Source organism: Phocoena sinus, chromosome 3 (genome assembly GCF_008692025.1).
Source record: "Phocoena sinus isolate mPhoSin1 chromosome 3, mPhoSin1.pri, whole genome shotgun sequence".
Lineage (NCBI taxonomy): Eukaryota > Metazoa > Chordata > Mammalia > Artiodactyla > Phocoenidae > Phocoena > Phocoena sinus.
The window spans coordinates 45,537,574-45,550,381 of NC_045765.1; the positions used below are offsets into that span (position 1 = coordinate 45,537,574).

At 56.8% G+C, this 12,808-nt stretch overlaps 1 protein-coding gene across 3 annotated transcripts in view; it reads left to right on the forward strand.

The window, feature by feature from the left end:
- Positions 1-6,501: 6,501 nt before the first annotated feature.
- The window catches only part of CAMK2A (calcium/calmodulin dependent protein kinase II alpha), a 63,836-nt gene continuing 57,529 nt past the window's right edge, over positions 6,502-12,808 (forward strand). For all 3 annotated transcript variants that reach the window (XR_004349239.1, XM_032627182.1, XM_032627184.1), the window contains exon 1: positions 6,502-6,628. Coding sequence is in view for 2 of the 3 variants with exons in the window: in XM_032627182.1 (XP_032483073.1) it covers positions 6,567-6,628 (62 nt within the window). In the remaining variant the exon portion in view is untranslated. The remainder of the gene's footprint in view (positions 6,629-12,808) is intronic.

Consider the following 12,808-nt stretch of genomic DNA (forward strand, 5'->3'; position numbering starts at 1 on the left):
GAGGACTGGCCGAGGTAATGGTTGTGGAGGAACCCGTGAACTTGATTAAAGCGCAGTAACACGGAAGCGAGGGCTGCAGTGCGGTTGCGAGCTCATGTGGGCGTGTGCACGTGCGTCCTGGGCCAGGCGTGAGCTCACTGTTGGTCCAGGGAATGGGAGAGGAGGTGGGCGCCCTGGGCAGGGGCAGAACGTATGGGACCTGGTCACAGAGCCACTGTGGGGCCTCGGCAAATCTCAGGCCCGCTCCTGGCCTCACTGTCCCTGTGTACAGTGGACAAGCTGAGAGCCCTTCCCCTAGGTGTTCTGGGCACCCCTAGGTGTGTGAGTGTTGGGGGACACGGGCTGGGCGGTGGGGAGAAGAGGCATGGGGGTCTCGGGGCTCACTGGCTGTGTAGCGGTCCTCTATCCGCACACTGCGTTCTGCATATCTCCCTTCAGCTTCCAGTCGGTGCAGCGTGTGTAGGCGAAAGCCCTGCTGTGAATTTTGAAAATAGTTATTTTTGTCTCTGGCAAAGGAGGCCTGTTAGGACTCGTCAGCATGTGGATGAGCGGGACGGGTGGGGTGGGTGCGGTGCAGTGAGGGGGCTTCAAGAATTGGTTACAGAGCTGCATCCCTACTGCAGAGGTTGCTGAGCCCAGGAGGGAGGGGCCCGCCTGGGCCTGCGGGGTGGAGGTGACCATCCATGTCCTGGGGCCCTTCCTCCCAGCCCTGCTCTCTTTACCTTTTATGGCCTCCCCCCAACTGGAACCCTTCTCTGTCTCCAGGATGTTGATGCCTGGGTCATGATGGGGCAGGGGCAGGACCAGCTGGGGCCTCTGGGTTCCGGCCACCCCCAGTTCTTCTGCCTGCTCTGGAGGGAAACTCTGAAGTCCCAGGTCTGGCATATCCCAGGGATGGGTTATCCATGGTCTGCCCATGACCCAAGATATTCCAGCTCTGCCGGGTCCTTGTCCCAGCTGCGTGGGCTGGCCCTTCCAGAGTGGCATGGATTCAGGGCTCCCCTGCCGCTCCAGGCTTACACCAGTTGAGTGGAGGCCTCTCCTGTGTCTGCTGAGTTGGCCCTGCCCAAGGTGGCCCAACCTCCGGCTCCAGCCCTGCTTCTCTTTCTGGGTCTCTGCCTTTTGGGGCCACAAGTGCAGGACCATAGAAGGCCAATTTCTGCTCTTCCCTAGGCACCAAGGCCTACCCCCTGTGGCCAATCTGGCCCCAAACATGGAGAGTCCAGCTGGGGCTGGGGGCTAGGGGCTGGCGCCTGCTCCCCGTGCCCTGAGAAGGAGGCTTGATCTTATCTTAAACCCAGCCTAGAGCTCATCTGCCTGAGTCCTGCCTAACCCAGAACCCAGCTAACAGCCCAGGAGCCCCACTGAAGCTTCAGTCTGTAACCCTGTCCACAGCCCAGCAGTCCCCAAGCCTGCCTACCTGGGGCACCGGCAGCTGGCCGGGGCCTGGGATTCGTTGCCCCGGTTGAGGGGCAACTCAGGGCTCAGGGCGTTGTGACGAGAGGCTCGGCCTGCTCGCTGTGGCATCTGCTCTGCCCAGCAATCCGCACGGCCCCCGACCCCCTTCTTTCCACCCCCTCTGGCTCCTGCCTTCCCCCAGCCAGGGCACCTGGGTCTGGACTCTGTGTCAGGCCCTTGAATGGCACCTCCAGGCATATGCTTGTACCGCCTATGGTGAGGAGGGGTGGAAGGAAGGGCAGACCAGAGGCAGCTCTGGCCCCTTAGGGGAGTGGAGCCTGGAGATGCCAGACAGGCCCCCTCTTTCCCCCTTGGCTGATCTGCCAACCAGATAGTTTAGAGCCAGGGGCGGCCCTGTCGGAGTTGGGCCCTGTCTGTGGAACCCTGGGCAGGGATGACCAGTCCCTTAGGAGCCAGGAGAGAGCCCTAACCTGGCTGGAGGAGCGGGGCTCTGGGCCCCACTCTGGGCCTTGGCACTATTTCCTCTTCTTGGTTGGTGCCTTTGGGTACCTTGGGACCTAGGCAAGTAGCCCTGAGTGCAGGAAAGAGCGGGGCAGGGAGGGGAAGGGAAGGAGCGCTGCTGGGGGCGTCAGGCATTCCGGCTTGTCGTCCTGACTGCCCCGGACTTGTGCGACTGCAGGAGGGCAGCTTCCTCTCTCTGGGCCTCAGTCCCCTGTCTGTAAGGGGCCTGGGCCAAGTGGAGTCCAAGGAACACAGGGTAGGGTGCTGCAGTCAAACAAACCTTATATTGGTTAAGTCCCGCCACATCTCTGCAAAACGGGTGATGATTGTACCTCTCTCACGGACATTTGTTATGAGGTATAAATAGTGCAATATGTAAAGTGCTTAGCACAGGGCTTGGCTCTGAAGTGGAAAGAACTATTTTTCACGTCCTTGGAGTCAGTGAAGGAACATCTTGTCTTTACATTTCTCAGGAAGGAATGGAGGCCCCACTGGGAAAAAGACCTGCCGTACACACTGACAGCCAATGGCAGGACTTGAACTTGGGTCCTTGAGCTGAAGACTGTGCCGTGCAGATATGGGCCCAGTAGCTGTGGTTCTCTGTCCCTTGGCTCCCTGTGTCCTTCTCCCCTGCAAGGAGTGCCACGTATGTGGGACACCTCAGGGGACTGAGCTGCTCCCTGACCCCTGGCTCCTCTCCCTTCTGAGTGCGAGGCTGGCATGACTTACTGCAAGTAATGAACCAAATCACTCTCCACCTAGACCCTCTGCAGAATCATTTCTCTCTTGGCCCACTTTCCACCGATTCTGCCCCCATGCTCACTCCCCTTAATGGGACAGGCCTCATGGGGACCGCGCAGATGGCACGTTTTCTGTGGTGCCTACCCAGACCCTGCAGGACCCTGAGGCACTCGGGCGTGTGTGTGTGAGCACACGTGGAGGCTGTGCAAGGTGGGATTTGAGTCGGGTGTCACCCCTGCTGTGGCCCAGGAACTTGGCCCTGGTCCCCGTTTGTCCCTCTCCAGCTCCATGGGGTACAGCCTGTGTTCCGGTTCCCTGTCCTAGCGTGTCAGAGCCAAGCTCAGTGCCCTCCAGGGCTCCCACCCCTGGCCACCAGCAAGTGGCAGGCAGGCCTGCTCTTGAGTATGGCACGCAAGTTGCAGCTGGGGGCACACGTGCTGGCTCTCCTGCTGCCACATCCCTGGGAAGTGGGGAGTCTGGCAGAAACAGTCTCCCTGCTGCAATCAGCGGCTCGTGCTCTCAGCGCCACCGAGGCAGGGCTGGCTCCTTGCTGCCCGCTGCCACCGGGCACAGCTGCCAGCTTCTCGGGCTCAGGGGAGGCAGTGAATTAGCGGTTGTGCCTCCTTGGCAGGGCAACAGTTACAGTCAGGTTGGGGGTGCCTGTCTGAGGCAGTGCCCACACCCCTGTGCTAGGCTCTCGAAGGTTCGGAGTGGTGTGTGTGTGTGTGTGTGTGTGTGTGTGTGTGTAAGAGAGTTGCCAAGGAGACTTTTTCCTCTTCTCCCTTCTCTTCCTCCCTCTCCGTCCTCTTCAGGCATCTCGGCACCATCAGGATCCTACAGCCTGGGTCCTGCCCATCCCCCTAGGACCGTGTGCACAGGATCCAGGCCAGCACCGGAAGGGAGAGAAGGATGACTGAGACTGAGAGAAAGAGAGGAAGGGAGATAGAAACAGGAAAGGGGATGAAAAGGAATAGGAAGGTTAGGGACACCTGAGAAGGAACAGCTCAGGGGAAGGAAAGGAGTGGTGAGGAGAGGGGAGAGGATCAGGCCAGCTCCAAGCCAAGCAGGACTATCACCTCCTTTATTCAGAACATTAGATTCCCATTAATACAGCCTCAGGGCACAGTTGCCTTTTGTCTTATTTTTTAATTTCTAAAGCACCATTGGGTTGACACTTGACAAGCTGGAGGCCTTGTGACCCCTGCCTTCTAGCCCCAGTCCTTGGTTCTATTGGAATTCTGCAAACCAGGCCAGGGCAAGGTGATGTTCAAACCATGAGCTCAACTCCAGTGGGGACTCAGAGAATGGTACCCAAAGTGCTGGGACTTGAAGATAGCGATGTGTACTTCTTGCATGATTCAGAGAGAGCAGTGTGAAGACGGAGGGACTTTTGAGTCCCTTAATAAGAATAATTTCCCATCTACTGAGCATTTACAGTGTGTCACACACTGTGCTCATCTCATTTAATCCTGAGAACAGCCCTGGAGCTAGGGAATGTTTTACTCTATTTTGCTGATTAAGAAATTGAGACACAGGGAAGCTAGGATACCCATCCCAAATCACACAACCTAGAGGTCATGGAGTCACTCTAACCACTGCAGAACGCTGCCTCTCCTCTCCTCTGGGCAATGATGCAAGTGCCCTCAGTGGTGACTGAGGACTGTTCCAGTGCTTTCGTGTGTGGTAGCCATCCCCTCCTGGCGACAGGCTAGAGGGTCTGGGACACGGAGGTGGAGGTGCAGCCCTTCCTCCAGGTGTGCGCGTTCGCCTCTGGCCTCTAGCGGTATTCTGTGCCCTGCCCGCTGCCCACCGGCTGTGCGGCCCCCGAGCAAAGGCCTCTCTTCTCTGCCTCTGAATTGCAATGTTGGTGGCAGAAGCAGGAAGCATATTGTGTGCAGAAACAAAACTGAGTGGTTTTTCCTTTTTGTGAAGGTGGTAATGGTGCAATTAGTGGCTAAGCCATTACTCCCTCCTCCCTGGCTCTCCTCCCCTCCTTCCCCTCTGCCTCCCTCCTATTTCTCTCCTGGGAAGAAGTGGCTGCATCAGAGTCAACTCCATCATTCTCTCCCACTCCCAGCTCTCAGGAAGAGGGGCAGAATTGTGGGGGGTGTACCCAGATTTCTCCAGGGGCTCCTGGACCTAGGGTAGTGAGTCAGGGATCTGCTGGGGTTGGGGATGACCAACAAGCAGACAATGTGTCCAGCAAGTGAGGTGACCAGTAAGGCAACTTGGAGGTTCAGAATGGGGTGGGTTAGAAACCCAGAGGGTTTGGATCCTGGATCCTTTTATCCTGTGCTCATTGTGGGCAAGTGCTGGCATGAGGCCTCAGCCTGGTGGGCTGTGAAGTGAGCTTGAATGGAGGAGGTGGGTGTGAGGGTCTGAGATTCTGAGTTCAAGCTAGAGCGATGGGGGTGGTCGTGGTCTCACTTTAGACCTCCCTTCTCCTCTTCTAGAAACTAAAAAGAGGCCTCACAGTTACATACTCCCCAAAGGCCTCTACAGCCCTCAGCCTGTTGTATCTTCACAGCCTTCCTCTGCAGTGGCAACTTTGTTCTGTTTTGTAGAAAAGGAGCTAGAGGCTCAGAGAGGGGCTGTGACTTTCTCAGCGTCACACCGTTAATATATGTTAGGACTGGAATTGAATTCAGATCTTTAAACGCCAGTCCTTTTCCTTCTTAATCCCCCGGGCCTTGGGGTGAGATCTTGGGGCCATAGATATGGTTATTGCCCTGAAGAGTTGAAGTTGGCCAGGAAAGTGCCCACAAAATTTGGGAATGAGGATTTTAGGGCAGGTCCACGGCCACTCCCCTCCAAGCCAGGCCATGCTCCCCTCCCCACTGCCGCCTCAACCTCTTTCACCTTGACTTGAAGCACAAGCAGAAACTGGGACATGAGCCCCAGGAGACCAGATCTCCATGGCCCCTCTGGCGGCCTGGGGTAACGGAGTGGTTATGGAAGAGACCTCAGGAGGGGACCAATTGTCATGGCTGAGAGGGGTTGGGGTGAGCAGGCAGCCAGGGATATTCCCTCCAGAATCCTGATAGCTTCTGTGCACTTCCCCCTAGCTAGGGTCCCAGTGTGATGGACAAGGTGGCAAAGAACAGAGAGAGAAAGAGAGAGAGAGAGAGCAAAATAAGAAAGACAGAGGAAGGGGCAAAAAAAATTAGAGGGGAGCAGAGAGACAGTTACAGAGGTTATGGTGATCCACCGAGAGAGAGAGATCCCAATGAATTAGCTATCGTTTTCACTGTAAACCTTAGAACCTGGCTGTTGCCAGGGCAACGGGGCAATACCTGTCTCTCCAGAGGAGATGAAGTTGCCAGGGTAACTGCATCCTGTCTTTCCGGGGGACCATCCCAGAATGTGGCACCCACCAGCCGTTACCATGGCAACTGCCTTTTTGCCCCATTTAATCCCATCTCGTCTGTTACAAGGGCCCCACAGTTGGAAGTGGGGGAGGTGGGAAGATTGAAGATTACTTGTAGACTAAGTTTGTTCTCCTTCCCCTCCTCCAGCCCCTCCCTTGGTCCATCATCTCGGGGGTGCTGGGTCCACCCACCCCCGGGTCCACACAGGCCTGCAGTACTGTGTGCAGTAGGGCCAGGGCGCCCGGGAGCAGGTTTTGAAGTGGAAGGCAGGCAGGTGTTGGGGAGGCAGTTACCGGGGCAACGGGAACAGGGCGTTTCGGAGGTGGTTGCCATGGGGACCTGAATGCTGACGAAGACTCGCGAGGCTGTGAGCAGCCACAGTGCTCTGCTCAGAAGCCCCGGGCTCGTCAGTCAAGCCGGTTCTGTTTGCACTTGGCAGCACGGGCAGGCGAGTGGCCCCTAGTTCCGGGAACAGAGCAGCGGCATCCCAGTCCTGGTCCTCCAGCCCCAAGCCTCGCCTGCCCACCCAGCGCCAGGATGGCCACCATCACCTGCACCCGCTTCACGGAAGAGTACCAGCTCTTCGAGGAACTGGGAAAGTGAGTTGCACCTCAGAGAGTCCTGGAGGGCTCAGGGGGTCAGTGTCATGGGTGGGGGTGTGCACATGCAGTGCTTCCAGTGCACACACAGGGAGGAAGGCTGCATGTGTTTGGGGGCACTTGTACGTGCAGAGTGCCTAGAGCCAGGTGCGGGCATGTTTGCCAAGATGAGCCAAGGCCAGCCCGGCGAGTGTGTGCGTAGAGGTGAAGGGTTGACAGTGCATGGCAGTGTCTGTGCGTGTACACACACACACACATACACACACAAATGCACATGACCTGGGCACACACAGATTCTTAGAAACAGGATTAAAAAGGGATCTTCCCAGTCAGCTGAGTCTAAGGCTGGAATCCCCCTGTTGAGTTTCTCTTGAGGTGGCCATCTCCCTCAACTTGGTTACTTCTGGTGACAGAGAGCTCACCACCTTCCAGGTAGTTCCTCCTGCCTTTAGGCACCTACAGCAGCTGTGCAGAGTGGCCAACTTCTCCCTGTAAGCACATCCCCTCCCCACCTCCCCCCTGCCAGCTCCTGCCAGGGGTGAGGGCAACGATACAGCAGGGGTTAATAACGGAGCCACTGGTGAGGCTTCCTAGGTGTTGGAAGGAGGGGAGGGGCAATCAGGCAAGCAGTGGGGGGACACTGCTGGTTGCAGGGGCTAGTGATGTGAGGGTGCACCAGCTCTGGTCTCTTGGCAAAGTTGTCCAGCCCCAGAGCTCGTTTCCTGCCTCTGATGACTGGTGTAGAGAGAAGGGTGGGAGGATGTGGGGGGTGGAGAGCCCTTTGGGGTAGCCCGATAGATTGTGGAGTGTCCGGGAAGCATTCCCGGATGCCGCCAGCTAAGTCTGTGGAGGATCCGGGGATGGATCCATGGTAGGGGTACAGTTTAGAGGCAGAGTTTTCCCCGTGGGCAGAGCAGCTCCAGTGCCCTGGGTGGTCCCCACTGTAGCAGCAGGAGTGCAGGGGAGAGGGGCCCTGTGAGCAGGTATGTGCTGCTGTGAGGTCTGGATGTGCACACACAGGGGTGTGCTTTGATGTGTGTTGCTGCGTGAGGACTGACTCTGGGGTACACTTGCATGCACTGAAAAGGTGTGCATGTGTTCACATGTGTGTGCACCGGAAGGGAGGTGCTGGTGTGTGCTTCATGTGTGAGGCCTAAAAATGCAAGTGTGCCCTGCAGGGGTGGGTGGATGCAAGTGGCACAAGCAGGTCCGTTCGCTGGTTTGCAGGGGAACGAAGGTGTGTACATGTGTCACTGTGTGTACACATGTATGGCCGGTCAGAGCTATATGCACATCAGCTGTGCATAAATATATGTCTGTGTAAGGATGCACATGTGGGACTTGGGCTCACTGGTGTTCCTGTGAGGTCTGGACATGCACGTCTGTGAGGAACAGGGGGGCATGTCCACGGGAAGGTTTATGTGTGTGCGTGTGAGGCCTGGGCCCATGGGCTCGGGTGGGAGTATGGGTGTTGAAGGCGTGTGTGAGCTCAGGCTGGTGTCTGCATATATGTGGGAGGTTGGCCTGTGGCTGTGTACAAGTAGGCTGCCCGCACACACACACACACACACACACACATATGCACACACACACACACACACTCACACAGTTGCCCACCAGGCTATCCTGATACCTACAGGCACACACCAGCTCCCTCATACAGACACACACCCATGTGCAGATGTGTGCTCACTCCTGTCTGCAGACTTCCTGTCTTTCTGAGTGTGCTTTTGCGCTGGGGATGTGGGGGGCTGGACAGCAGGAAGGAAACGTTTGGGGCTGCTCTGGAGGACTGAGGCTGTCTGCTGCACTTGTGCAGGGACCCCTTCTCAGCTGGGTTCTGGCACCCACGGAACCAAGGATTCCCTGATCAGCTGGGAGCTGCCTTTCAGGGTGCGAGCAAGCCTAGGTTTCGGGAGGACTGCGTCAGGGTGCAGTGAGATGGAGTTGAGACATGACTCAGGCGCTCAAAGTGAAAATAAAAGTGATGTTTTGCCCCAAGAGGAGATGGATATCTTCAGACTGGGTGCTGTGGGGGTGACTTGTCAGGGAGAGCCTGCATGAGCCTTCTCAGCCCTGCTGTCTGCCGGGGTGCTTGGAGGGATTGGGGCAAGGGCAGAATTTCAGGGGACAGGGAGCCCTTTCGTGGCCATGGCAGGAAAACTGAGGGTGGCAGGCATGGCCAGGCCTAATCTGATCAATTTCAGACCTTTTCCTTCCACAACCATCAGTGCTCTTAACCTTTTTTAGGTCACATATTCCTCCAGGAATCCAATGAAAGTCTAAGTCTACCTTCCCTAGAAAAATACAGAAACTTACGAAACGGTACAGGCAATGTCACGACTTGCAGGACATAGGAAAAGCTAAGGATGGGCCTGAGGTTCAGGCTGCTTGTATGGGAAAAAAAAAAAGATGAGGCTCTAAAGCCTGGATCTAAAAGGCCTGGGTGCATCACTGAGGAGACAGGGCTTTCATGCTCTGCGTGCAGCTTCAGTCCAAGTGCCTAGTGGGACAGGAAGTGGCAGTGCCCACAAGGTCTGGACCTCACCACCCATAGCACTGTGACACTGGGGGGGCTATAGCACCTCTTTCCCCCCACCTGTAACCTGGAGATAAAAAAGGGCTGGGAGGATGAAATGAGATGGTTCTCATAAAGACATAGTGACAAGCCTGGCACACTGGGGTCATTGTTGCCCTCAGACGAACAGGCTGAAGCTGACCTGCCACGTCTTTACCTTTTGTCTGGAGTTTGCCCAGCTTGGCAGAGGGGGCTGACCAAGCCCTGCCCCCCACCCCACCCTCCCAGGCTGGCAGGGATATGCAACAGCTCCTGTTCTGTGGGGATAAACAGCGAAGGTGCCTGCAGGGCCCATCCTTCAATTGGTGACCCAAGGTCCCTGTCAGCCGGGACACGGCTGTTACCACCCAGAAACCGAGCCCCCGTTCTGGGAGCCCACTTCAGATCACTGGCACGGTGACTGCCTGAGGCAGCTGGGCTGGCCCTCCAAGGGGACATGGGGGTCTTTGGACCTCCTTCTGAAGGGCCCTGGCTGCCCAGCTGGAGAGGAGGACACGTGCCTCTCGAGGGCTTCCTGGCACCCTGCCCAGTGAGGCCTGGCTCCTGACTGCAGGCCTTTGAACAGCTCGTGGTAGGGCTGGCAGTCCGTCCCCCGCCTGGTGGGCAGCCAATGGACGGGGTGTGGGCTGGAGTCAGGGCCCTGGGGCCTCTTGATGCCACTAGACGAAGGTCGCACTGCGGCATGTGATCCACATAAACCAGGAACTTGATTCCAGTTTCCCTAGAGGGTTGAGCTGGGTCTGTCTCTTGGGACCCGGAGACTAGCTCACTTCCTCCTCCCTTGACCCCAATCCTCCTTCCTCCCATGGGAGAGAGAAATGGAAGCCCAGACCTTAGGAGCACAGATGCTTGTTTGGAGGCAAAAGGCAGGCTGCAGCGACGCCGGCTGCAGGGCCAGAGTGGGCCCGGGCAGTGGGACCAGAGCTCCCCCGCAGACCCAGCCTTCTCAAAGACCAAGATCAGGGGAAGGGGTTGGGTTCCAAGGGGTAGAGAAGGAGGATGCCTCCACCAGCCTTTGACATGCTCTGGGCTTTGGATCCCACTCCCAGGAGAGGTTAGTTAGAGCGGCAGAATTACCCTGCAGCCTGTGTAATCACTGGGGGGCACAGAAGGAGGCTCAGAAGGGAATGTTACTTGAGAAAGGGGTGCGGGAGGAGGGAGGGAGGCTGGAGAGCTTGCAACCCACTCTTTCCTCTCTAGAAGCAGGGGCCTGAAACTGACTTAAGGACGGTGTTGGGGCTAGGGGAGGGGCTGCAGGCACCAGCAAGGTTGCCCAAAGGAAGGGGGAGGGCTACCTCCAGAGCCCCCCCAACTCCTCTTACCTCCATGGCTTTGTATCATGAACGAGGCTTAGACTGGGATGATCAGTGGGGGACACTGGGGACCAGAGGCAGCTCCCTGCGCTGGGCGGGGGTCGGTGGGGGGGAGCCCAGGGTCCTGGGTGCTTAGGTTCTCTCTTGGGACACAAGCTCTAACATCTGCAAAATGTGTTTAGCAATCCCACCCTTCCCCGGCAGAGCTGTTAGGAGGATCGATGGTGTAATATTGGAGAGGGAGAAAATACATGGGCATCGATGTACTCCCCCCACCAAAGACCGGTATTGTGCTTTTATTTTGCTTCTAATAACCTCTCACCTTCACAGCACTTTGGGGCCGGTGTGGCACTTCTCCACCCATTAGCTCTGAGGGAGGCAGAGAACTTACTCGCCCATCTTGCAGATGAGGAGACTGAGGCTTGAGAAGATGGAATGACCAGCTCGGCAGACTGGTGGCAGCTCTCAGGCTTGGGTTTGGGTCTCCAGCACCCTGCGTGTGGGGGGAGGGTTGATGAGAGGGGCCGCTTCTGGTGCCCTGTCTGGGGAACACTTCCAGGGAAGAGGGGTGTGGCCTTGTGGGTGAGGGAACTCTGAACTGTCACTTATATATGTCCAATCATGGTTCTCCTTCTAATTTGAGGCACCACCCTGGGTGGATTCCTCGTCCTTGGTGTACCTCAGCTTTACCATCTGTGACATGGGGATCAGAGCACTTCTGCAGATGCTGAAATGTGCCGTTAGAGCTGCTACCCTCTTTAGCCTCCGTCTGTGGAAGGCACCCTTGAGGAATTTCGGGCTTCCAGAACACCAGAGCTGGGAGGACCATAGACACTGTCTCTCACAAGCATCAGCGGTGGAGCCAACGCCCAGGGAGAGGTGGTTTGCCCAAGGCCACAGGGAGAGGCAGAAGCAGGGTCTGGTAGGGGACCAGATGGTGTGCAGGGGCCAGAGGCCAAGGATGGGAAGTTGGGGGGCAGGTGGGAAGGGGACAGCCTTTCCTCCCTCCTCCTCCGAGCCAGCAGAGCGGAAGGCACGCACATGTTCTGGTGCATGCCGCAGGCCTCCGCCTCCACACAGCCTGAGACACACTGACACTGCCGAGCTTCCCTCCCGCCTGCCCGCCTCCCTGCACAAGCGCGCGGTGACTGCTGCCAGCACCCCTGCAGTCTTGGGCCCCGGTCCTCTCAGTGGGGTGATGGCAGAGCCTTGGAATGCAGCGCCTGCATCCTGTTGCTAGTGCACGAACACACACACACACACACACACACACATACACGGGTGCATGTGGACATGCAAGTACACAAACACACTGGCTCCAACAGGGCATCGAGCAAGAGTCTTACCTCCCAGTGCAGGGAGAGCAAGATGATGCTGGCTAGGCTTCTGGGCTGTCTCTCTCTCTCTCTCTCTCTTTCTCTGCCCTTGCCTCTCGTCCTTCCCTGTGTCTCTCTGGTCTCTGTTTCTTTCTCTCCCCTTCCCTCTTTTTTGTGCTGGTCCCTTGGCCACAGTCCACCCCTCCTGCATGCATGTTGCCCGTGTCACGGTCTCTTCCGAGCCTCTCTCTGGCACAGTAGGAAGCCTCCCTCCTCAGGCCAGCCTGATGCAGCCCCCTGAGCATGTCACAGCCTGCTGACATCCAGCCCAGGCACTAGATCTAGGTCCTCGTGGGGCTTAGCTGCCCACCAAGACGTCAGGTGGGCCTGTAAGGCCGGTAGGACTTTCTGTGCTGGAAAACGCTGACAGCCTTGGTGTCTTGGCATCACATAAAAGGAGGAGCACTTCTGTGACTCTTGCATCCACTCAACAAGTATTTCCTGAAAACAGACTCTGTTCCCAGCCCCAGGCTGAGCCCAGCAGATACCACATGCCAGACTTATGTCATCTCTGCCCCTTTGGGGCTTACGGTTTAGTGAGAATCTGACATTAATTAAATCACTTCAGATATTATTATTTAAATGCAACTGGTTAAGGGCTCTGAGCACAAACATGAGGCTATGAGCTGCAAAGAGACCTCAACTAGTTGGAATGAGGGAGGTATCAGGGAAGGCTCCCCTCAGGAGGTGACACTGGGGAGCTGGAAGCTGAATAAGAGTCAGTCAGAGGGAAGAGGGTGGAATAGTGTTCCTCAGAGTGGGAACAGTGCAGGCAAAGGCTTTGAGGTGTATATTTTGATGGAGCATGTCAGCCCCAGGGAGGTTGGTAGACCTACTCTTCTTAGGCCTGCTCAACTTGCCTCCAACTTTTGGATGCCTGGGTACTAAAAGGAATATTAAAAACCTATAGAAT